At 48.3% G+C, this 24,797-nt stretch overlaps 1 protein-coding gene across 15 annotated transcripts; it reads right to left on the minus strand.

The window, feature by feature from the left end:
• Positions 1-425: 425 nt before the first annotated feature.
• ZNF384 (zinc finger protein 384) lies at positions 426-24,215 on the minus strand. Of its 15 annotated transcripts, none has more exons than XM_038133002.1 (11): positions 22,813-24,215; positions 22,161-22,209; positions 21,068-21,257; positions 18,385-18,451; positions 18,004-18,244; positions 17,345-17,666; positions 5,287-5,511; positions 4,456-4,638; positions 3,586-3,664; positions 2,602-2,760; positions 426-2,438 (listed from the first exon to the last, which is right to left on the minus strand). In XM_038133002.1, the coding sequence occupies exons 3-11, from the start codon at positions 21,118-21,120 to the stop codon at positions 2,163-2,165; spliced, it is 1,605 nt and encodes a 534-aa protein (XP_037988930.1). In that variant the 5' UTR covers positions 21,121-21,257; positions 22,161-22,209; positions 22,813-24,215; the 3' UTR covers positions 426-2,162. The 15 variants fall into 15 exon arrangements, with proteins under 15 accessions (XP_037988930.1, XP_037988922.1, XP_037988914.1 ...); XM_038132994.1 differs by lacking the exon at positions 22,813-24,215 and adding an exon at positions 22,590-22,796; XM_038132986.1 differs by lacking the exon at positions 22,813-24,215 and adding an exon at positions 22,534-22,796.
• Between the last annotated feature and the right edge of the window lie 582 nt (positions 24,216-24,797).

The raw sequence follows: 24,797 nt of genomic DNA on the forward strand, positions 1-24,797 counted from the left end.
GTGTCCCAGTACCTCAAATTCAAGCCAATGCATTTTGTCAACACAGTTCAAATACTCATCAGTTCTTGGGGCTCAGTACAGACTAAATGGATTGAAATGTCACCGTGAAATGCAGCAGTCTAACCAGACAGCTCCTTCTAGCCTAGCCTATGCACCTACCAAACACTTCACCCGTTTGCAGCCAACCGTGGTGACTAAACGCAGAGAAAAAGGTTTCTGCCCCAGGCTCCCCAGGCGCAGAGCTCCTCGCTTTCCTTGTGCAAACCGCAAAGTGCCAAAGGCAGGGATGTGCCGCCCTCATGTTGCGCCTGCCTGCACGGCCCCTCCAGACTCAGGGCAGCCAGAGGCTCCTGCAGGGGTCGGGTGCAGGGGGGAAGGAACACACGTCACAGGGGCAGGGTGCTCGCAGCAGCACCTTCAAGGAGCCTTTTACACCAATTTATTTCTATACAGGGTGGTTAAAAAAAATAAAATAGAAGCCCCTATTGGTTGTTCATACAGAAGTCTGGGATTCTATAGGCTTTGGGTGGGTGACTGATTTTAAAACCCAACAACACATGCTTTTTCCCTTGCCTTCTCATTCTCTTCCAAGTCAGCCTCCATGATCCAAAAAAACTAAGTAACACACAAGACTAGCAGTCATGTGGACCAATTAAAAAAAAAAAAAAAAAAAAAAGAGGAAGGAGAATTGAAGACGAAGAGAAAGGGAAAAACAAACGAAGATTGAAAATAAAAATTCGCCAGGATAATGCGTTTTATAAACACAGAGATAGAAACAGTTACAGCAAGGACAGAGCGGGCCAGGGGTGGGGAATAGATATTTATATATATATATATATAAATTCAAGGGGCCTTCAGTTTATTCTTGTTGGCTCCCCCTTCTCATTAGATTGGTCTCTCTGTGGGGATCTTCATCCCCTTCTCTCCACTGTCCACCTTTTGGGGATTCTCTCCCATGACCAGGGTCCAGAAGAAGCCACCACTGCCATGTGAGTCCAGCCCGTCTTGGCAAGAGGGAGCCTGGGAGAGCACTCTGGCAAGAGATGAGCAGGAGAAGCTAGCCTTTCCCTGCTTCCTGCCAGCCCCTTGAAAAGACTGGTCTATTCCTCCTCCTCCTCCTCCTCTCTCCCTTTGGGAAACTGGGGGCAGGACAGGTATGTGAGTGTCAGAACTGCTGTCATTCCGCCTTTCAGGAAAGGGAGTAGAGAGAAGGGTGATGATTATTTTGGCAGTCTCTTACCCTCCCTCCAGTTGCTTTTTGGTTTGTTGTTGATGCCTGCAGGCCTTTCTGAGGAGGGGAAAAGCAGGAGGGAGAGGAGGAGGAGTACAAGCTGCTAGGATATCATCCACAACAGGCAGGAAGGGCAATGAGCAGGAACCCACATTCCTATGGGGCCACTGTGCTGCTCAGACAGCTGTGAGAGAGAGGCAGCAGCCAGTTCAGACAGACTCCTCTCTACTCCTCTCTAGGGGAGGAGAAAGAATGCAATACTCCACAGCCCTTAGGCAGTGTAGGCACCTGTCCATCCCAAAGAACATGCCTCACCTCTCCCCCTTCCACTGGTCTCACCTTCCACTGGGGAGAAGGTTTCTCCCATCCAGTCCTTGGGGCAGGACGAGCGACCCCTCCTCCCTTTCACAAGCAGGAGGGACAGGAATGGATATTTCTCTCTTAGACACTCAAGGCAATCCTCAAAGAACCCCATCCAGCTGTGAACCCTGCCACATTTTTCTGCGGCCTGCTAAAAACACGTGTCCAAGCCCCTGTATATACAAGGGCCGTCTCTCCATCCCATCCACCATGCGTGTCTCAACACGCAACCCCGCTTCGTACACATCCTACAGTGAGAGAGAAGGCAAAACAGGGGCCTTTCTTTGGGTTTCAAAGGAGGGGCTCTTGCATGAGGAAGTGATCCCAGCACAGGAAAGGGGCTCTTGCACAAGGAAGCATCCTCCTACCAGGCAGGCTGTTGCACAGAAGGAGCACCCCCTTGAGACAGGCTGTTGTGCAAGGGGCTGCCATGAACAGGGTTACACAGCCAGAAGAGGCTGCTGCAGGAGGAGAGGCCGGAAACTGTTGCACGAGGAGGGCCGCTGCACAAGCGGTGCCCCTGGCACAGGCTATGCACAAGAGGCGTTCTGCTCCCTGGGTTGAGGTCTCTCTAGGAGCTGGAGAGGTGCTCCACTTGGATGGCGCTGGTGCTGACAGTGAGGCAGATGTCCTTGTGATGCTCTGAAGTCTTGTAAGGAGTCAGGTCAAAGGAGCACTGGGGGGGAGGGTTGGGTTGGTTAGTGTCTCCAGAAGGGCCCCCTGCTGCCCCCCCGCCCTGCGGCTGGAAGTGCTGCTGCTGCTGCGAGGCCTGGGCTTGTGCCTGAACCACTTGCTGCTGTGGGTCAGGGATGTTGTGTTTCCGCATGTGCTTCATCAGGTACGTCTCCTGCAACAGGAAGGACCGCGTGAGAGGAGGGAACGACGCTCGCAAGAGCCAAAGCCAGTAGGGAGAGACACGGCAACTCAGGGGACTGCTCCCACTGGATCTACAGAAGCTGTTCCCTGGGAAGTTGAGCACTTCTGCTAGCCCCAGGGCAGCAAACACTCACCGAGGTGTAGGCCCGGCTGCAGATGGAGCAGGTGTAGACCTTGGCGTGTTTCACCGTGTGCGTAGCCAGGTGCACCTCCAACGAGGCAGCGTCCGTGTACGCACGGTGGCAGTTGTGGCACTTGAAAGGTTTGTCTTTGTTGTGCTGCCGTCTGTGGGACTGGGGGGTGGCAGCAGCAGGGAGGAAAGAGAAAAGCAAGCGTGAGGAAGGAAGCAAGTACTGGAGATGGCTCTACCTCAAACACTCTGTTACAGCCAGGCCCCAAGCTCCTGGCTGCTCAGGAAGGTACACCTGGCTCTTAGCAGAGGGACAGAACTTCTCCCTCCAGCCCACCACACCTTCCCCACACATGCCCTTCCCTCTCATGCATACTAGGCATTTGAAGAGCAGAGACTCTTAATGCTCCACAACCCCCATCTTCTCAGTTTCCATGCAACTCTCAGTCTTTTCCTGGTCTCTCCTTTTCTGCCCCTCTACACATCTGCTCCCTGCATCTAATACCTTCAGGGCAGGATTTGCTTTAACTGCTTGCAGGTGTTTACAGCTCTCTGCTCTTTGGCACACTCTACAGTCCTCCTCCTCCAGGGTACTGCAACAGGACACATCACCTCTGCTTCCTGTATCCCTACCCTTACACCCTCCATTTCATTGTAAAACAAACAACAAACCCACCCAGATACCCAGGCTTTATGGGGTGTAACATTTCACAAAAGTCTCGCCCCAGCTAAGTTAGAAAACTGCAAAACAGATGGGGGGAACTTCACGCACCACTTTCAAGTCAAGTTAATTTTACAGGATGTGACCATTTATGTGACTTCTTTGGGCCACTAGTGCCACAAGTCAGGAATCTCTTCCCTGCCCAGGGCTTCAATAGCTTTCTGCATTCTTTTACTCTCCTCCCACCTGCCCCACTTCCTCCACCTGCTCTACCACAGGCACCCTTGCCAACCCCTGCCGGCAAGCAGCACACACCCAGCCCCTTACCTGCAAGTTGGAAAGCTGGGTGAAAGCCTTTTCACACCCAGGGTGAGCACATTTGTAGGGTCGGTCCCCGGTGTGGATACTGTTGAGGAGGAAGAGCACAAACGGGAGGCAGTGAGCAGGCAGACAGGGCACACTGCCAGGGCCTGCTGCTGTGTGAAGGGGATGATGTTGCCTCCAGATGCTGTTCTAGCTGGACAAAGAGAGCTCTGCCCAGCTCCCACGCCCAGTTAGAAGTTGAAGACAGGCAGTCAAGCAGATTTCAGAGTGACTAGGATTGAGGAGCAAGAGCTTAGGAACTCCTGGACACCTCAGCATGTGAGCTACCTAAAAATGTACTGGGAAGGGGTCTGAAGGTCCAGGCTTCCTACTCCAAGCTCAGGAGTCCGAAATGACCAAGAGGAATCTGTTCTCTTGCTTCCACAGTACCAAGAAAGCAGCTCTGTTCCCTCCAGGATAGACACACCAACACTTTTCCTTTCAAGTAACAGGCTGAGTTTACCTATAGTATTAATCTGTCCCTGTCCCCCTGCAATGCCAGGAGCAGCTTCCACACACTCAGTCCAACCCCCGTGGTGCCAGGCCAGGATCCCCTACAGCCAATGCCTCTCTCTCTATCGCTCTCTCTCTGTGCCGCCCGCGGTGCAAGACCAAGGATCCCCAGGGACAGCACGTGCCCACCTCAGCCCTGACGTGGTCAGTGTCTCCTGCGCAGCCTCCACTCCGTCCACTCAGGTGGGTCACCTCCTTCTGGGGGTGCAGCCGGCCGCATTCCCCGCCCGCCCCCCGCATGCTTGGCGCGCGTGCTCCAGAGGTGCATGCCGGCAGCGCGGGGGGACCAGGGCCAGGCCCCCAGCCTCCTCTGGCCCTTACCGTGTGTGCTGCTGCAGGTGGGAGAGCTGGCGGAAGGCCTTCTGGCAGTAGCGGCAGGTGTAGGGCTTGGCCCCCGAGTGGATGCGGAGGTGCTGGGCCAGGTAGGATGTGTTGGCGAAGCTCTTGGAGCAGTGAGGACACTTGTGCGGCTTGACAATCGCCGTGTGGAGCTTGGAGTGGATCCTGCCGAAGAGGAGGAGGAGCAGCAGCAGTTGGACATGACCGCCATCTGGCTAGTGCTGATGGAATGAGGGCACAAAGGGGGTGGGACAGCACCACGCTATCTGCTACATGAAGGAACTCCAAACACAGCATGAGCTCTCTTGGTCTCAAACTGTGCTCCCCTTGGATTCAAGAGACCATGGTCTGTCTGCACCGGGGGAGGATCCAGAGAGAGGAACTATAGAGCTTGGACTGAGGGGCATTGGCAGAGCTGTGTGTGGGAAGCCTGTGGCTGAAACAGCAGGGGGGCTGCAAGCCTGGACTTGAGATGTCTGGCAGAACTACGCTGGGGCGACAGGGAACAGTCCTCCTATGCCCGCTCTACTCTCACACTGACACAACCAGCCCTATCTCCTGTCAGAAAGCGTCGCTCCGCTGCCGACGCCTCTCCGGCAGAGCAGCGCTAACCTGAGCGCACCCAGCCCTTCACAGCCAGGGACCAGTCTCGCGTGTCCGATACCGCTACCGCCGGTCTGACGCGTGTAAGACCTGACCAGCCTGTGACAACCAGCCAGGTCTGCCCGGGCAGTCGCCCACTGAGGTGCTCACAGCATGCTGGGATGACGGCAACATGCAGTGCGGAGGGCCCCAGCCTCCTCTGGCCCTTACCGTGTGTGCTGCTGCAGGTGGGAGAGCTGGCGGAAGGCCTTCTGGCAGTAGCTGCACGTGTAGGGCTTGGCCCCTGAGTGGATACGAATGTGCTGGGCCAGGTAGGAGCTGTTGGCGAAGCTCTTGGAGCAGTGAGGACACTTGTGTGGCTTTGTCTCCGTATGGGACTTGGAGTGGATCTGCATCTCCGACTTGGAGTAGAAGGTCAGCGAACACATCCGGCACCTGGGACCGGGCGAGGGGAAGAGACAGTGTCACACGGGGGCAAGCCCCAGTATGGATCAACTCTTAACTGGACGGGATCTTCCACACTGAGTGAAGAAGGGTCGTTTTCCCACCATGTGGCACTGGGGAGGTTTCACCTGGGACACTGCTTGGCTGTGAGTGGTTCAATCCCAGGGGAAAAAATTTAAGCTAAGAACTGGTGTAACAGAACAAACAATACTTCACAGCCAGACAAGTGAAGGTGTTGGAAGAAGTCAACTGGCTTGCAAGAGAGGCAGGGCAGCACTTTCCAACAGCAATCCTAAAGGATAGGAATAATTCCCAGACAAAACCTCAACTTTGTTAATCTATGATTTATTTCAGTAAAAAAAAAAAACTTGGAAAACCTAGAAATGCCAGGTTATAGATTGTATTAGAAGTTAATTCCATGTACTGTGAAGTCTGTGAGAGCAGAAATGGCCAAATCCACTTAACTCTGCTCCCATTTCTGGAGAAGACACTCAAATATTTAAGATACAAAATGCTGAGAAGAACAGCAGTGCTGCCTTCCTAGTGGGTCTCACAAAGATACTCTGGATATCAAATGTGGTATTTCATTGGTCTAGTGGGCTTTCATCATTTCAGTCTTACTGATGTGATGCAAAATGTTTTGTCTGGGCGTTTGCATCCATCTGTTCCCACAATGATCAGAACGTATTTGTTAAGACACAGACTCTGAACAAGAAGAAGCAGTTGGCATTGCTCTGCTACGGATGCTGCTGTTAAAAACTATTCCTCCACTTATGACACCAGGCTGTTAAGAGAAGCTCGTACTGTTTTACAGTTCAAGGTGGTAAAAGCTTTTGTGGTTGTTAATTTGACAGAGAGACAGAAGCTGCATCCAAGTTACTAATTTCTTCCCCACCCCCCATGTGTGTCAAACAAGGGGCAGAGTAAAGGTTTATGTGAATTTAGGTTTTCATTTACATTAAAGACAAAATAGAATCTCCACATGTAACTTCCAGGGTCACATTTGAGAGAAGAGATGCCAGCCAGAGGAAGGCTGGTTAACACGAATTACACCTTCACAGTGGTTTTGTCTGGGAATTTCTTGAGTTTTACAGTGTTTACAAAACTGCTCAGCTACAAAAGTCTCTGCAGGTATTACAAGCCACAGAGCTGATCCTGCTCTTCCCCATAACCATCTCCTCTCAGGAGGATACTTCATTGCATATTGCATCTACTGTTGTGACTCTGTTGAACGGAGCCAGAAGCTTTATGATGTGTGCAGTCTGATCAGCATATGTCATGTAAGCAGTATTTATCCAGCACCTACCTTAACTTCCACAGGCCCTTCCGAGCCACAGCCTGATTCCAAGCCATTTAGCTGGAAGCCATGCCTCCCTAGCAAGCACTCTAACACACACCTGTCATAACATTTCCCTCCTCTCCACCTTTGCTCTTTTACATTCATTATCATCTCTAACAGTTGTTCCCACGTGTCCTACCTTCATCTTTCTCTTAATCCATTTTAATTGCAAGCCCTAACAGAACATGCAAACTAAGTACGTCCTTACATAAATCTCTCCTCAACACACACACACACACACCAATCCCTGCTGGTATCAACAAACAGAAGCAATTTGGCTGTTTATCCCTACATCAATTGAAGATCTAAGGAGGAAAAAGGTACATCGCCACCTTTTTTTAAAAAAGTAGCTCTTGGTTTATAAACCAAACTATCTCACTCAGTTTGTTCCAGACTTCCTGAAATGCCAGACTTGAATAGAGCATATGTATTCTGCAGTAATCAAGTCAGATGATGAGGACTGTGTATCCTTGAAAGCACCAACGTTAGAAATAACTCTGAGGTGAACAGTGAACTGAAAAATACCTTCAAGTCGCCAAGTCCAGTTCCCTGCTAATGCAAGCAATTACAGCATAATCCCATGCTTGACTTTTAGCAAGCTCCTTCTCAGCAGACGCTGACTTCCATTACTCTCAACTGAACCCCGTTCCACGGCATTGGCCCTCTGATAAGGAACCATTCAATTGAGAACAAGCTCCCAGTGTGATGCTGTGCTAACACGGCTCACCAAAACAAAAGGGAATAGCAGGTATCCTTTTTGTGTACAGGAGGGGAGCGACTGTTCTTGCCAACAGCATGTCTAATTCTGAAGTCAATGTCCTCAACAATTACTGAAAAACTCACACAGGCTCAGCAAACTTAAAGAATGATGGCATGTGGAAAATTGGCTTTGCAGGAAAGATTCAGTGACTCCAGTCAATCTACGTTTGGAGTAAAGCTTAAAAGATAACTTGGTCAATATCCAAATAAATCTACATAGGGAGAAAAATATCAGTTACTAGGGGCTTATTTTATGAACAAGTCAGATATAACGAGGAACAACTGACACCAGAAGTGGAAAAAAGAGGAAACAGGCCTTTTCCAGCTGTGAGAATAATGCATCTTTGGAACAAAGCTTGGAGGCTACAATATGGTCTCAATCACTTGGCCCCTACAATCAGCATTCTGAGAACCCAGGTACCTTTCTGAGAGAAATACCCTCCTAAGGGTTTTGCTCTAGTTTAAAGAGAATGCTGGGCACTAATCTCTTCTGTGCTGTACACAGGACTCTATATTTTAAATAGTCTATTCTGTACTGAAAAATTAATGAACTCTACTGTGCCATCAAGTCTAAGTAGTCCCATGCATGAAATCTATAGTGCCATAAAGCCATCAACTTTATCTTCCATAACTTCTGTGCACCCCATCCTTTACTTATTTGCTTTGCCAGGTATCTGCCTTCAGGTCAGAAAGTCTCTAAAATAAACTTCAATGAAGAGAAACAGACTGCATGTCCTTTTCTATTTTCAAAATAAAATTATAAAGAAGTTTTCAAAACACCACTGGCACTTGCATGACAATGATAAACCTGATTATTAGCCAAAATAAGCCTCACCAACAACAACAGAATCCCACAAAACCCTAATCTCCCCAAAACCCCGAAAATCAAAACAAAACCCTCAAACAAACAAACAAACCAACCCCTGTTGTCTGAATTTAGCAGCTATAGACATTCTGATATTGTTTTTCAAACAACATTTAGAATTAAAATCTTGCAAGAACTCATTTTCTAATCATCTAATTAGCATCAGCCCTAAGAGAGCAAGAATGTTATGCAGCATTAACAAATTCATGAGCCTTATGAGTTAAAAAAAGCCCTGGAATATAAGAGAAAGCTGCATTTCAGAATTTTATATTGTGTGGTATCAGGCTTTTTCACGGGAACAAATGATCCATTTAATTAAGGGCTTTGCATTCTGCTTCAGACAACATCAAATATTAAAGGGGAAGATGCAATCAGCCCTCTAGTGGGCAAATATGGATTCAAAAAGATGTTAAATCTATACGGATAATGAGAATATCCCATCTGACACTAGCAGCGTTTCAGTGTTCTACTTCAGTGAAATTCTGGCTGGGGAGACGAAAAATAGGGAGTGCTCCTTGCTAAGCATGAATGAAACACTATATGAAATAATTGATTTCTACCCCTCCTCTGTTTTATATCCATTTTTAATAGTCTCCCCACTGTGCTTCTAAACTACCCCTCCTTTGGCTGCATTCTTTCTGACAGCAAGAAACAGAAATGACTGCAGCATTCCCATTGATGGTGTGACACAACATCCCCTGCAGCTGCTTGTTATGGCTCCGCAAATTCAGACAGCCTTGGAGAAAATATCCTTAATAAAACAGAGGTTCATATCAACAGTTAAATTAGCACTCAGCCATATGCCAGAGATCAAAAGTAACCCCTTCCAATGTTTACAATACCTTCTTTTTTATAGGAAATAAAGGCATTCAAAAAATGTTCATGTTAGAGAGAGACTCTCAAAAATCATGAAATGCCAGCAAAAGGTGGATGTACAATTCTAATTCTACTCCCATATGAAAGCCATCACAATGAGTCATAAAGAAAATGATGCCTATAGCAACTAGACTACAACTCTGTGGCACACAGTGCTGTATTTTTTTCCACTTTTCATGGAATGTTCCGCCTCATTCATCAGATGCTGTTAGGAGATAAAATGCCATCTGAAATACCAGCTCATAGTAAAATTTGCCCAACATGGATTAACAGCCTTTTTCAATCAAGTGCTTAATTAATCAGTATCACAGTTGTGAAAACTATGTAAGCTTCTATATGGCTCTGAGAATTCAAATTCCTAGTATCTACTGAGAGTAGTCTTAAAAGTTAATTGAGTCCTTGCTCCTTCTGTTAGGCTACATATACAAGTTAGACCATCAGTACAACTAAAAATCAAACCAGGAAAGTCTGAAGTTAGAGTAGATTATAAGAGTAAGTCTATGCTGTCAGAGTCAGCAGTTCATTTAAAAAGGAAGGAAATGTCCTGCCTTTGAAACGCAGAGTAACTAATGAAGTAACTAATGGAAGCATAGCATAACAGTGGATGCACAGTTCATGACAGAGGCTTGACCCTCACATTCCCCCATTTTTTAAGCTGAAGTTAAACACTTTCTTGTCAATATTTTGTAAGAGGAGGGGAAAAGAGAAATAACATCCAAAATACACAGGTACACTTGGGCAACACCCAAATAAAGCCAGCAAGTATGAAGATGCCAAATGAAGGCACAGAAATTGTACCTCTGCTTCCACACTGGCACACCCAGCATCAGCTCCTATTCCAAAGCCAAGGCTACGCTTCCACTGAACAGTTTACACTACTGGAGTGTGTAACAAATCTATCAGCTATGCTCAGAGATCTTGGTCAACTTACTTCTACAGTCCTTCAGTCACCTGGTGGCTCGGTAAGGCTGCAGAAAAGCATACTCTAATATACTGGCAAGGCAAAGAGCAGTTCAAAATGCTCTCATCATATGGCACTTTCCCAGTTCCCAGATTTGAGGGTATTCCTGCATTTTGTCCATTTTTCCAAATGACCCTAAAAATACCTGACCCAGAATTTTGTGGTATTTCAGCATATTTCACAAATTCCCTGTCTTCTTTTAATGACTCAGTCATTTATGCTTTCAACAGTTGCACCTTAAACCTTTTCTGTCTTGCACTGGGAGCTTCCATGATGTCACTTAATTCCTGAAAATCTTTTTCACAGTCATTGCTTTCCAGGATACTGTTCCTCCATATTCCTTATCTTTAGACCAGAGACACTCAATAGTCCAACAAAACACTTCTGTCTGATAATGTTTTCCACTGTGTCCAAACATCTGGACTTAGTCCCTGGCTGCTGGAGACATCATGCTGTCCCAAAAGGCTAAGTCTTCCATGGGGCTGTATTAAAATATATTTCTTCTGAACAATTAATGACAACATAAAGATCCCATTTCTTTACAGCTATCCACCAGCATTGCTTTTATCTTTAGGTTATCAGCCATGACTTTCTGTTGACCTCCAAATCACTGAACATCAGGCCTAAGACACTGTCCACCGATTTTTGAAATCAGTTACCATTAGCACAAAAGACCAACAAAACAATAAAACACAATAATGTGCTTCCTAGTACAGTGATAACATGCAAGAGCTAAAATTAAAAGAATACAAAAGGCCCATTAGAAAGCACTAGGAAATTTGGAAACATCAGGATTAAGGTCATCCATGTCACCATAATTTGGCTCCGCAATGCAGGTGCGCTCTGATACAGCTTTATTGACTGTTTCCACAGAACTGCACTCTTATTATGTTGCACAGACAGATACTTAACAAACAAGCATTCAGTTTTTTATATCACCACTCTGGACAGCCCTGAGCCTCGTCGACCACATGCAATTCCAACTTCGTGAAGCAGATCACTCATCTGTACCCACCACAGAAATATCAGTGCTCCATAAGCACTCATCTATCTCCACAATGTCCCTGTTTTATGTTTGGTAAGCGAAGAGAATCACAAAAGACACAGGGAAACACAGTAAGACAGACGTACCCACTAATTCCAAGTGGCCAAACTGATATCTGTGACCTCTTTTTTTCCTTCAAAGGAAAATTCCTATTACATAAATTCATATCACTGCTCCTCTAGATTTCTATGCTACTCCTATGAGCCGCAACACTTCTGCAAAGCAGAACAGGATCTGACTTGTAACAGAGGAGCATTCAATGATACTTGAGATTATGGTTTTGGGAACACCAAATGTTAATTATTTCAGGGTAACTCTCTATGGTCATTTGTATCCTGAGACAAATGCAAATCCACTGAAGATTCAACCTAACTCATACTTGCACACGCTTCGAGGCAAGATTATCTGTAGGGCTATAGGATACCACAACAATCTGTGGCAGAGGCAAGTGAAATCAACAGGTCTTCATACTAGCAAATGCCTTCCCCAGATCATCCTCCTCCATTCCACAATCCCATGTCAATGCATTTTATTTTCTTTTCACAGAATATTCCTTTCAGGTTGGGCAAACATGCAAGTTTCTGACAGGCTATCATGCACTAATAACTAATCAAGGATGGTATCAAAGTGCACTGACTCAATAGAGCCAAATTAAGGTGTAATCAGGTAAGAGGCACAAGATACAGTTTTAAAGTTCCCTCTCTCCCAAGCTGAAACTGTGACTGTCCTCCTCATTCCCTTGCACACACTCATTACATTGACAAGTAACATGCCAAAATTAGAATTTGTGGCTGCAGAACTCCTCCTGTCAATTCCTTCTGTTTGGCACTATGAGGAACTGCCAAGGGAAAGCACATGCATGCACACACACACACAGAGTTACAATATCTCAGCAGAAGGGAGAGATCTTACCATAACACAAGGTTTTACCTCCATATACCCTCAGGCATGTGGCCAGTCAAACTGTCATTTTCTAAGCTTCAATCACTGCATTTATATACAAAGCAAGGATTATGTGTACAAACTGCATGTGCATATGTAAATGTGCATGTGCAACAGTATCCCTTAGAGCTCTGAGATCATAAGACAATGCCAGCTGATCTGGAAAAGGGGTAAGGATCTTAAAAATCAAGACAAGTCTCAAAAATATGAAGCTGAGGAAAGAAGAACGACTCTTTTGGAGTCCTCTGCTGAGGGAAAGGCTAATAAGCTCACCCTTGATTAGACATCAGAGAATCCACACAGGAGAGAGCCGCTGGAAACCAGGCATCATTAGTTCCGCTGCTCACGGAACCACTTGTTAAAAAAAGCAAACAGAAATTCCAACGTGTGGCATCATACTGACACCCACGTTGGTCATCAGCAATCTTAAAATCCATTGCACAGACCTCTGCCACTGCAGCTAAGATGATAAATGACAGCAACAATACTTTCTCACCTTTTTCTAGCCTAAGAGGGAGATGAGGTTCTTTGCCAGAGGAGGTCACATTCTTATGCTGACATCAAAGCCATGGCAAAATTTAGAAACACCGGGTTTAATATTTCTAGGCTTTGGAGGGAATGTGGTCAAACTTTCTGCCTGACACTTCAAACTTAATGCCCCTTTTGCCCTTAGCCTTCCAGCCCAGAGCAATCCCCTCTCCTGCACCAAGGCCCAGACCCAAGCTCTTTAGTCACAGGCCCCAGCCTCTTGATCCTCTACTTTGCTACTTCATTCCCTCAGTTACCTAACACTTCTCTCCCTCATGCTTCTGTTTGTCTGTCCACATCCCATACTCTTGTCCCTCTCGCTCTTGTCTTTTCTGTCCTCCTTTCTGATTCCCATCTCTACCAAGTTTCCAGATTTCCTCAGCATAAACAGCTCCAGTCCCTGCCCATACCTCATTCTCATCCCTATCACAATTGAACCGAGCACTGTCTTCTCACGCCTTGCTGTTGTGTCCATCAGAGGGGGAGGCTACTGTCCACACTGGGCACTAGAGACCCCTTCTGAAGCAGAAGGAGGAGCAGCTGTGCCTGAAGGAAAAGCATGTTTGGCCCTTCAGTGCAACTCTAAAAGATGCTTAGAGCTGCAAAAAGAGCAGATATATAGTCCAGCCTCACACAGAAACTAAGACAAGTCAGGCTGTATTTGTCTCCTCTGTGGAGGTGGGCTGTCTGCTGAGTGCCTGGAGTGATGCAAGCCTCAAGAAGCCTCAAAGAGAATATTACCTTCATATATTTCCACCTGCAAACTATAAATCAGAGCATGCTTAACAGATTTTTTCCAAGCTTAAAACCGACCAAATTCAACAATGTTGTCACAGACACGTATGGCTTACTGAACTCATAGCCACCATGTTACAAATTGATTCAAAACTTGGGGAAGTTCACTTAACAGTAATGCTAAATCCAGTACAGGGGAGAAAAAACAGGCTTAAAAAAAGACATGTCTGAGAAGATGCCCACGTGCTGTATTCAAAACACCGGTTCCCCCTGTGTACATAATTTGCTCTCTAATGAGGGTATCCATCCAGCTTCCTCATTTTCTGCAGCTCAGTTTACTGAGCTTTTGTACACTTTTGCACTTTGGACTTATCTCTGAAGTTTCCTACGTCTCTCAGCTGCTTATTGTCTCCCAACTTCCCTGCTGCTCCCCCGTGAAAGTAAGGAAAACCCAAAACTGGAAGTGCAGAAGACAGCTTGTTGATTACTCTACAACAGTGAAGCCCTTCTCAAGCCGACAACCTTCCTGCTGGTATCCGAGGCTCCAGAGCACAGCTTGAAAAACATTCCAGACTATAAACTGGTATTTATCCTAGATTTTACTTAGTACCAGAGCCTAGCAATGCCTATACAGAGCTCTCCTCCTCTTTCTTCCAAAGAAACTGCTTAGAGGACTGTCAAGAGAAAGGGAATTGATGATCTGGCCCAGAGCAGCACTTTGATTCTTGTCCACTGATCACATCACACCACAGACTTCTAAAACCGCACAGGTACAGGCACCACACCATGACTAAAAAACAATCTACTGTATCCAGGACCTGTTTGCTTCCTTTTCCTCAGCACCTTTTAAAGCACCAGGAAGAAGCCATGTGCTCCACAGTGCCAGCATCTTTCTAGAAAGACTCTTGATGCCTATCTCATTTTCCAAAGACAAAGTGAATTCTACAAAGATGTCAGGGAATATTAACAAAGAGCTGCCGATGAATCTAGACAAGACTGAACTGACATTACTCATGAAAGAAAATGCTTCACAGGACTGGGTTAGATGCTGTCCCCTGCAGGTGCAAGCATTCTTCCAGTAGCACAATACAAAGCACCAAGGACTCTGCCAGACGAATCCTAAGGACAGATGTGTAAGATCTGCAAGTACTGCCATCATTAGCAAAAGCCTCACACCTTTTCTTACAAAAAAACCCCTAGTCATAGAGATTCTTCCATCACTTTCACAGCAGCCTACTAATTCACTTCTAGAGATGATACAGCAGTAAGACAGCTGCCATTTGCTGGAGCAGGCATCCCTACGTTTAGTAGAGAATGGGATGAGCTGCAGTACATGTATCAAGGTTTATGCTCCAACACCTCCCACATCTGCCTGGCTGTGGTCCTCATTCAAGGCCTTACTCTGTCTTTATCACCACACTAGGAGTCAGGAATTACAAATATTAGCCACCTGTCCAGACACGCATGACAAGAGAGCTCACTGAGCTCAAAAACAGAGCTTAAAAAATTAATTAAATTTGACAAAATAATCCCAGGCTTTAGGAATTGGGTATTTAAAAAAAAATTAAAAATCACACTGATCAGTGTAGTACAACTCCTTCCAGGAATCTGAGTACATTATTCTCAGTGTCTCATCATGGGAATCAGTGAAATCATACAAATGTAGTCATATGAATGCCAAAACCAACTCCTCCTCCAGCCTGAGAAATAAGCAGGAGTAGAGGAACCTCACCCACAGTCTTAATTTAGCTAGCATATGTCTGCATACTGTAGTGACGGGAACTACTGAAATCATCCTCTAGAATACAGAAGGATCCCAGTATTCCTCAAAGTTTTAACTTGTGAGTCTATTCATATGCATATTATGGAGAAATGATTTTACTGTGTTGCACAAAGGTCTTCTCTCCCACAGCTCCAAGAGATGATAGCGCTTTCCTTTATTTTTCCAACAACCATTTTTAGTTCCAAACTTGCACATGGGATGCATCATCCAAAGAGCAGATCTCAAGGAGGGCAGAAGTACTCCCTCCTGAAGTACCACTATCGGGGGTCTTCGATAAATCTCAATTTAGCTCTCTCACACCTAAGCACTGCTCAGAGGAAGGTCTACTTAGGGTGGGAGCTGGTGAAAGAGGTACCACACTCAGATTAAACATAAAGAAATCTCGAACATAAAGGAATTACATGTTCCCACATATATCCTCATCTGTTTGTTCCCTGCAAAGGCTTTTTCATGAGCTGTTACACAGACTATGCGTGTTCATAAAGTTTCTGCTGAGTCACTCCACCTGGTCTTGGGCATTTTTTTCCAAACTTACAAGTAAATAAGGAGCTATAATTAAAGCCCTGGTTCAGCTTTAATTCTAGTGTTCACTGCCAATTGTGTCCCCTGTAAATACATATTTAACAACCTAATTAGCAACCCAGACTGTAAGCAGCTTGAGTAGTGTGGATCTGTGGCTATAGCCCAAAATAAATGGTGGGATTACAAATAGCAAGCTACCTAACACTCCCACCCTTCCTTACCATACGCTGATTATATTTTCAAAGTGGAAGAACTGGGACATTGGCTAAGATAAAAAGGCTGATCCAAGCTTTGGGTTTGTACCCATTTAACTATGTAGATTAAAAAAAAACCCATAAACATTAAAAAAACGCTATAGTTAAAAGTGAAAAAATGCCTGGGGTGGGTGCACAGATTCTATGTAGATGTCTTCATATTCCTAAGGCGTAATTCCAGAAAGGTAACTAAATCTGTACCAAAACAAAGAACATCTAGGATGCTAAAAGGAAAACTGTTTGATATGGGATCCTGGGCACATTATAGGCAAGTGAGAAGACCTAGGGACCATCTCCTGTTTCTGTTTCAATCTGGCTACTACTTCGCCTCTTATTTATCTTAATCATCCATCAGAAACAGCTATCATTGAATCACCCAAAACTGCTCCTGCTTCCTGCCTAAGACAGACCATCACATTTACTGCCTACCACTTTCTGCTCTGTCTGGTTCCCACCTTTTCTGAAATACCCACACTGCTTATCCTCTGGTTCAAGTATTCCCTCCTACCTTATCTCTCCCCTCCCCATCACTCGTAAACTCAAGCCACATCCCTCCAAGCTCAGAAACCCAACCTCAGGGCTCAGAACTCTCCTCCCTCTTATGTGACGCACTTATGACTCAGAAACACCCTTAATATTTAATTCAGAATTACATTTTTTTTCCTCGTTTTGTTTGGAGTGCTGAGATAGAAGGAGATCACGTGGGACAATACACACAGGAGCAGACACTAACACCACATTCACTTCCTGCTCTGTGTGTCTCCAGTTTGTAGTCTTTACACTGGACAGACTGGAGTCCTAACTGAGGAGCACGCAGGTATAGCAGGGCTCTCAGCTACACCAGAAGTGCTCCAGCTGCACCAGCCAGCACTGCACTCTGCAGTACACCAGCCACACCACCTGGCTGTGCCATCAAGGACGTAGTTCAGCCGCCATAACATCCTGGTCATTGACTAACCTAGCAACATTAACAACTATATATTCAGGAAATCAAGACCGTCCACTAAAAGGAAATTCTTCATTTTGGGTCAACCCATCAGCTTGTAAATACTCCTGACTAGAAAGAAAACTCAACTCTTTCTGCAGCTCAAAGATTCTGTACTCAGGAACTCTCTAGGTACAAGGCAGAGATCTCTTCCTCCCCATGTAACCCTCTGAAGGGTTACACCCCATCCCCACGCAATGTTACAGTCAAGGTTTAACCCCACTCCCCACCTGTATGTCTTGCCATCCTTGTGCTGGTCCTCATCATCCTCGTTTGTCAGCACAAAGGGGTCGCTCATCTCTGGCAGCCCCGACTCCTGCAATCGTTTCTTCTTCCGGCCCCGGGGTGGTTTGGGGGCAACTCCCCCACCCCCACCACCTTCAGCGAGGGTGGTTGTCCCTTTCTTGGACAGGTCTGGAACCACCTGTAGGGCTGCCTGGGAGCCAGGGGGTAGCGCAGAGACAATCATGGGAGCTGAGATGGGAAAGGTCTGGGCAGAGGCGGCTGTGGTCACCAGAGAACCTGACGGAGAAGTTATCACCAGACCAGGACCTGCAAACAAAGGCAAGTGGAGGAAGTCAGTTATTATATCTCCAATTATGCCCAACCTCCTTATCCCACAGAAGCACCTACTTTTGACTACAACACAAACAGAAGGGCAGCTTCCCCTCCCAAAGCATTCCCAGTCTCCACTGCTGGAAGTCAAACTTCCATAAAGAGGGTGGATGTATGGAATGCCTAGAGATTCCCAGTGAAACCACACCAAAGCAGTCCACACTATCAGTAAGGCTAGGAATAATCTGCAGGCCAGTAAGGATTCTCCAGGACCTCGTGTTTCCCCATCCCACGGTCCCCTCTGTACGCTGCCGAAGCCTTTGGAGTGCCCTACCTGCTGTCATGAGCCCAGCAGACTGCACTGGTACCACGGTGATGTTCTGAGTCACGGGGGCTTGGCTGTGTGGTGTCAGCTGCTCCGGCTTGGTGTCTGAGTCCATGGAGATACCAGTGGGCAGCGCCACAGAGGTGGGGACTGTCAGCAAGGCAGGGTAGTGGGGGGGAGCCAGGCTGCAGCCCTTCTCTGTGGGCAATAGCTGCTCCTTCATCTTGTTAATGAACATGGTGTTCTCAATCTAAACGGGGGGAAGGACAGGTTTTAGCACACCCTGGCACAGCTTTGCCCAGCATTTGGCTGAGCCAGAAATGCAACAGAAACGCTCATCGTGCAACATGCATCGTAAACTTCCGAGCATAACAGGCTGGAAGATCTTACCTGTCCCGAGACGGTGGGCACTGCTGGCCAGAAGTACGGGGAGGAGTTGAAATGAGATTCTTCCATCCTAGCTGGGCACAGGGGGCAAGAAGAAGGGGGAAGGGAAGAGGAATGGAGGATAAGGAAGACAGACACACAAACACACACAAAAAACTCGTTAAACTCAAAGAGATTCCAACATGGAACTGACTCAGTCTAATGCTGTGACAGTTCCTTAATCTCCCCTGTCTTTCTTGAGCAACTTCTCCCCCCTTTTGAGCTATCTGCCCAAATTATTTTTCAGGGGGAAAAGATGCCTGTTATTCCCATGGGCTTGTGTCCATCTGAAATGCCCCTTGCCCAGTAGTCCTCCATGCAAAAAACAGGACTGACTAGAAACCCAGAAAAGATCCGAATTTTCCCAATTATCATCCACCCAAGTACATGGCATAAATGAAGTCTGTGCATCTGCAAGCAGGCAAATACAGACGAAAACTGTTTTTCACCATCACAGACAGTCTGACCCCACAGGCAGCGAAAATGCTGGACCTTGCCTGTCCCTCCACCCCAGCTCAACACTAAGGACCCAGATGCAGCAAAGGGACATTAGCATTATGTTACACAGGAAGAAAGACAGGCAGAGAGAGGGAAACAGACTTGCCCAAGATAACAGACAGCCACAGCAGACCAAGAAGTCAAACTCAGGGCTCCTAACTTCCTGCTGCCACCCCAGCCCCACTCTTGAAAGAAACACAGAAATATCATTCAATATTCCTGCTCTCCTCCAATGAGACTAAGCAGTAGAAAAATAACCTGATTCCCCTGCTCCTGAGATACCCTACACTTCTAAGCAAGATCATGTCACGGCTCTCCATTGCACCTTTTCTTCCCATCTTTGGACAAAATTCTGTAGGAATCTGTCGCCAGCCAAGTGCCCACTGCTCCATCTCAACCCTCCCTACATTCAGAGAACAAGTTAGACACCAAAAGAGAGTCTCCTGAGCACAGAGGTATAATCTCTTTGGGAACACCTGACTGAAGAAGCACTTTCCTTTCTAATCCTTACATTCTTTTGTGTAATACCATTACTAGACAAAGTTTGTTACGCTTGCAAAAACACTACTCAAAACCTAAAGAAACTAACAAAGCAATATTTTCTGAAAATAGATACATCTGTTCCTAAACAAATATGGCAAAACTGGTAGGTAAAAACTATGCTCAGAATACATTTGGCAGAGAGCACAGCCACTGTAAGTTTTTCATGCAGCTACCTGCAAACTGTCCTACTCATATTTCTGCAATGCTCCGCCAGTGGTCTAATAACAATATTGCTTCTGAGGGTCTATCTCAATCATCAGAGGGATGCCCCCAGTAGCATGAAACACCTTACAGAAGTATATCAAGACAGAATAAATACATGTGGAATTGCTGTGTGTGAGCCAAAATGCAAAGATAATTTTCCTCTATGTGGAGAAGCAGTACTTAAATGAACCAAATTACCCGATAATTTTGTTTTTATGAATTGCTCATGCAACAGCAAGGCCAAGTACTCCTGCCTCGCTCACTCACTGCAAATCAACCAATAAACACACTTAAGGATAAATTATTTACCTTACGTTGGTGGCATGCAGTCAGACTGCTCGCTGCCTGACTGAATTACTCTGGATTTACACCACTGTGATTCAATCAGAGGCTGATGGGGCAAGACTCTTACCTTCCTTCCTCTGCTTTCTTTTCTGAGCCAAATTAATTATTAAGTACGCTGCCCACAGCACAGCCCTTTGCATGTAACGCCTAATTACATGACTTTTTTCTTCCACAGGATGGGCACACATGAGGAGATAACACATCCTTGGGAACTGAGCACCACCTGAATCAAGAGTGGTATTTTGTTTGGAATTTCCAAGTTTGAGGTTTTTGCTTGGTTTTTGTTTTGTTTTTAAAATAAATAAACCGCTATTTGCTTAGCTTCCACATCAAAAACACCCAAGTGAACCTGACTGTCCAAAACCACAACGTCTCATATAATAATAATAATCACATGCATTTTCCAGAGAAACTTTGTAGTTGTCCAAGACTCCCTTGGATGCAACTGCAAACTTCAGGAGCTAAACAGAAAGATGCCAATTTAAGCAAAAAAACTCACAACAGCTTTCTTATTTAAAGAGAACAAGTATTAAAAGGCAAGTCCAGTTCCAGATTCCAAAATCTAGACTAGCAGAGGCCAGGGCACTCAGTGGCTGCTTGTCTCCATCTTGTCTTCCACCGGAACTTCACAGAGAATCTAACTTTTGTTTGCTCAGCTTACAAAGTGTGCAAGTCAAACACGGCTCTTACTGATTCTTCAAAGGACAGCTACACTGATTTCATTAGACTCCCTTACAATTCACCTCCCCATCCAAAAATCTTCACGCTTGAGCATATTATCTATCAGGCCTCAAACTTCTGGCTTGAAAGGCTGAAGTGTGATGGAGTTATAAGAATGTGGAGGAAAAAGAGAAATGGTGTAAAAGTTGAAGCTTTCATGCAATTTCACTAGCAAGCCAGTCTTCCAAAGGCAGAAAACAAAGGTAAGATTCCTCCACCAACCGACTGGCCTAGTACCCAGAGCTGTCCCTCCCCTACCCCATTTTTAGGCTAAAAGGGTATTTTGAAGACATGCACCCCTATTGGCAGCCCCCACTCAGACGCTGCTCACACTTACTTTACCAGAACTCTGCTCGTAACCCTTCCAATTGCTCTATAACTACCAGACATGGGCTGGAGCTTCAACCCTGTACCACAGCACGTTCCCACTGCAGGGCCTTCATCATCCCAGCTTCCACAAACAGGCCAGAGATGGGACCTTCTTCCTATTCACCAGTCTAGTATCAGACAGATGCCAACGTACCCTCCTGATATAAACCAAAAACACTTTCTGTGTACAGACCACAAATGTACATACACCAAATAAACAACCGAGTGAACCAGAGAACTCACGAGGGACAAGGGATCTGGAGTTTAGATCTCACAGAATCACATACTTAACGTGCTGCATTTACACCTCCCGGCAGGTCATCACTTTAATCATAAACAGACGGGTAAAAGCACGTGCAAGTATACGGTGAGATACAGGCTGTGTTTCTGGAAGGCACAACCAAATTTGGATGTGCAGGTATTTATTCAGAGGTTGACTTTTAACACGGGTATCTTTATTCTCCAGATGCCTGGATTTTATTTCCCATTCGGCACGGAGTTTGCAGTCAACAACAGGCCCTGAGAGTAATGCTCGGGAACAATTTAGACTGTTGTTTTATGTCTGCCCAAGATCTTTGTTCAATAACAAGGAGCTTTTAGGCCTAATTGCTGCAAAATACTAAGGATGCTGGAAGCCACACAGGCTGTTACAACAAAAGCAAAAATGCTTCCCCGGTAATCATAAGCACCAGAAAGTTCAAACGCTGCTACACCTTTAGAACAAGCGCATTTGAACGCACATCAGGAATATCCCAAATGTACCGGCCAAACTCCTGGATCCCAAACCCGCACGCTAGGGACAGAACTTTGGTGCCGTCCCCCGACACTTGTGCAGCCTCCACCCCGACCGGGCGATCCTCTGTCGGAACAGGTGCCTCGCAGAGGGCATACCCTGCGCCTCAGCTCCTTCCAAGCGGTCAATCCCCACTCCCGCACCCTGGAGCTCAAACGCCCTCCCGGCCCCGGCTGCGGGACCCGCGGCCCATGCCAGCTCCTCCCACCCCGCGGCAGCCCCCGGGTGAGGGGCGGGGGTCACTCACGCAGCTCCGGGAGCTCCTTACCCCTCTCACTCTCCCTCCTCTTGCATTTCTCCTCCTTCCAGGGCCGGCTCTGCAAACAAACCGCCTCGGTTACCGAGGCGCCGGGGGCCCCGCATGGCAGCGGGCGGCGCTCCGCGGGCCGGGGCACCCCGGCCATATGCGGGGCAGGCGATCCCCGTGGGGCCCGGAAGCGCCCCCCCCCCGCGGCGGCCGAGGGCGGGGCCTGCCCGGAGCGCGGCTCCCCCGTGGCGGAGCCCCCGACACCGGGACAGACGGGCGGACGGACAGACAGACAGACAGCCCGCCCTCCTCCATTTCCGCTTCCAGATCGCCCCGGCCCCGGAAGTCCCGCCGCCCGGCCCCCCGCCTGCGGTCCCGCCGCCCCGCACATTACCGGGCTCCCCCCCAGCGGCGGCCCCGGCCCGGCTCCGGCGGCGGCGGCCTCCTCACCGGAAAGACAGCGGGGAGGAGCTTCCGGGTCAGGGGGCGGGGCGCGACTCGGCCCTTCCGGGTCGCCGAGAGGAGCGGAACGGCGTCATCAGCGGTTTCGCTCGAAAGCGGGGCGGCGGAGCGGCGGCTGCGGCCCGGGGCAGGCTGCCCGGGGCGGGGGCACCGGCGGGGCGGCCGCGGCCGGAGGTCGGGGCGGGGGTCGGGCGGGCGCGCGCGCGCTTACCGGAAGCGCGGAGGGCGCCGGCGCGCGGGCAGCCCGGGCTGGCGGAAGGGCGGAAGTGCCTGTGGCGGGCGGGCGCGCGGCGTCCCCGAGCCCGGCCGGCAGGGCCGCTTCCGGCCTCGCGGCGTCACGTGACGCGGGCGGAGTGGGGGGGCGAGGCGGCCGCCCTCATGAATATTCATGACCACCGTGAATAGTAATTCGGCCGCCGCCGCCTCTGGCTCGATGCGGGATGAGGCTGGTCCGGAGGGGTTTTCCCGAGCGCTGTGCCTGCCAGCGCCTGGGACGGTCCCGGCCCGCCGCGCTGATCCAGAGGAGTTGTCCCAAAGTTTGGCTGCCAGCTCCTGGGATGGTCCCAGCCCGCGCTGGCTCGAGTTTTTCCTGGCACGCTGTTAAACGTGTTTGTCCGGCTAAGCCAACAGAAAGGACTTCCCGCCAGCTGGCTTTGCGCCAGAACGGGCAATCCGGACCATCTCAGCCCTGTGGGAAACAGGAGGGCAACAGGGTAACCCTGTCCCGCAGCCGGCGGCTCCGTGTAACCTCGCCCAAGCACCCATTGTCCTTGTGTTCGTAACCGGGCACGCTTGACCCCAGAGGCGGCCGCAGCTCACCCTCGTTCCCTGAGAACTCCGTTTCGCGGCCTCAGCCCACCCAGGTTCCGCCCGGCAGCCTCCCGCTCCTCCGTGCCGCGGGAGGAGCAGCAGGCGCTCAGTGCCGCGAGGCTCGGGCACAGCCGGGCTGCCCCGGCGGGACGCGGCACCGCGGAGCCGCCCCGGCACCGCGCTCAGCCCGGCCGGCTGGGCAGCCCCACACCGCACTGCAGACACCGCACCGAGTCACCGAGCCGCGCTGGCGTCGCCGCTCTGCTCCGCTTTGGACGCTTCGGGATGGGATACGCTTCGTTCCGCTACTCGCAGCAGGGTTAACTTTGGCGCTGGGCCCACCTCAGGTCAGGTCAGGTTACCTCCCTCACCTGCGGTGCTGCGCGCCGCGCGTTTGGCTGAGCTGTTTCCAGTGCTCTGACTTGACAGAAACCTCTTTTTTTTAATTGTTGCGCGAGTTTTCTGCCAGCTCGGCATGCTGGAACAGCTCTTCCCAGCCAGCATGAGTAAGAGGGTGGGACCAGGGAGAGCACAAGCACAGCAGCCCGCGGTTAGATCGGCTCGGGCGATCGTGAAACCGCAGCATCCGGAGCAGTGGGCAGAGGGAATTCTGCCGGCGGCTCCGGCCACAGCGCCTGCCTGTCCCCACGACGTGCTGGGCTATTGGTCATCGCGGGCGGCACCGGCCTTCCTCCTGGGAGGAGTCAGGATTAGCGCTGCGTTCTTCAGCAGGAGTCACATGAAGGCAATTGTTGATTTATTTAAATAAAAGGACTTGGCAGCCTAATCAGTTTGGAAATTAATTTCCTTGTTAATTTGGGGGTTTTGACTTGCTCATGAATATTCACAAATGCTCATCTTGTTGTGGTTTTTTTTTTTTTCCTCTCCTCTATGTAATTTATTTTTGTGATTGTCAGATCACCTCTGAAGGTGACATTTCTCTCCTCGTTCTGCAACGCAGCAAATGTATTCAAGCTTATGCCTTGGAAGAGGAGCTCCATCCTGGCACTGGCATCTCTTTTACTTCTCTCTTCTTTGCCAGAGTGTCCTTTATAGCCTCCTTCCTCCCCGCATGCTACCTAGGAAGAAACAGGAGTGACTCTGCTCGAAGAGGGCTGGCCTGGACTTGTTAACTGGGAGTGCTTGTCAGAATGCCCTATACCTGGCAAAGGAAATTGTCACTTGAGGATTGGGACAAAGTGGTTAATTTTTCTTAGGGTGCCTGGAGTTTTCTGCTCCCCCTCCCACCCCGCACTGCCGAGCACCCTTCAGCAGCACGTGAGGCGGCGTGACTAACATCTGCCACAGACACTTGATTTGTCTTATCTCCTTTCCTTCAGAGGAGGCAAAGTCAGAGAAACACGGGTGTGTGTCTCTGGAGAGTAC

The sequence above is a fragment of the Motacilla alba genome, chromosome 1, assembly GCF_015832195.1.
Source record: "Motacilla alba alba isolate MOTALB_02 chromosome 1, Motacilla_alba_V1.0_pri, whole genome shotgun sequence".
In the NCBI taxonomy this organism is placed as follows: Eukaryota; Metazoa; Chordata; class Aves; order Passeriformes; family Motacillidae; genus Motacilla; species Motacilla alba.

Bases quoted from the DNA above. Each gene is read 5' to 3' on its own strand.
- ZNF384 (XM_038132976.1), bottom strand. From the start codon at position 22,296: ATGGCCGGGGTGCCCCGGCCCGCGGAGCGCCGCCCGCTGCCATGCGGG. The intron at 3,665-4,455 runs GTAAGGGCCAGA...CCTCCTCAACAG, and splicing joins CACCTGCAGCAGCACACACG to TATCCACACCGGGGACCGAC. The intron at 2,761-3,585 runs GTAAGGGGCTGG...GCCACCCCCCAG, and splicing joins CCCAGCTTTCCAACTTGCAG to TCCCACAGACGGCAGCACAA.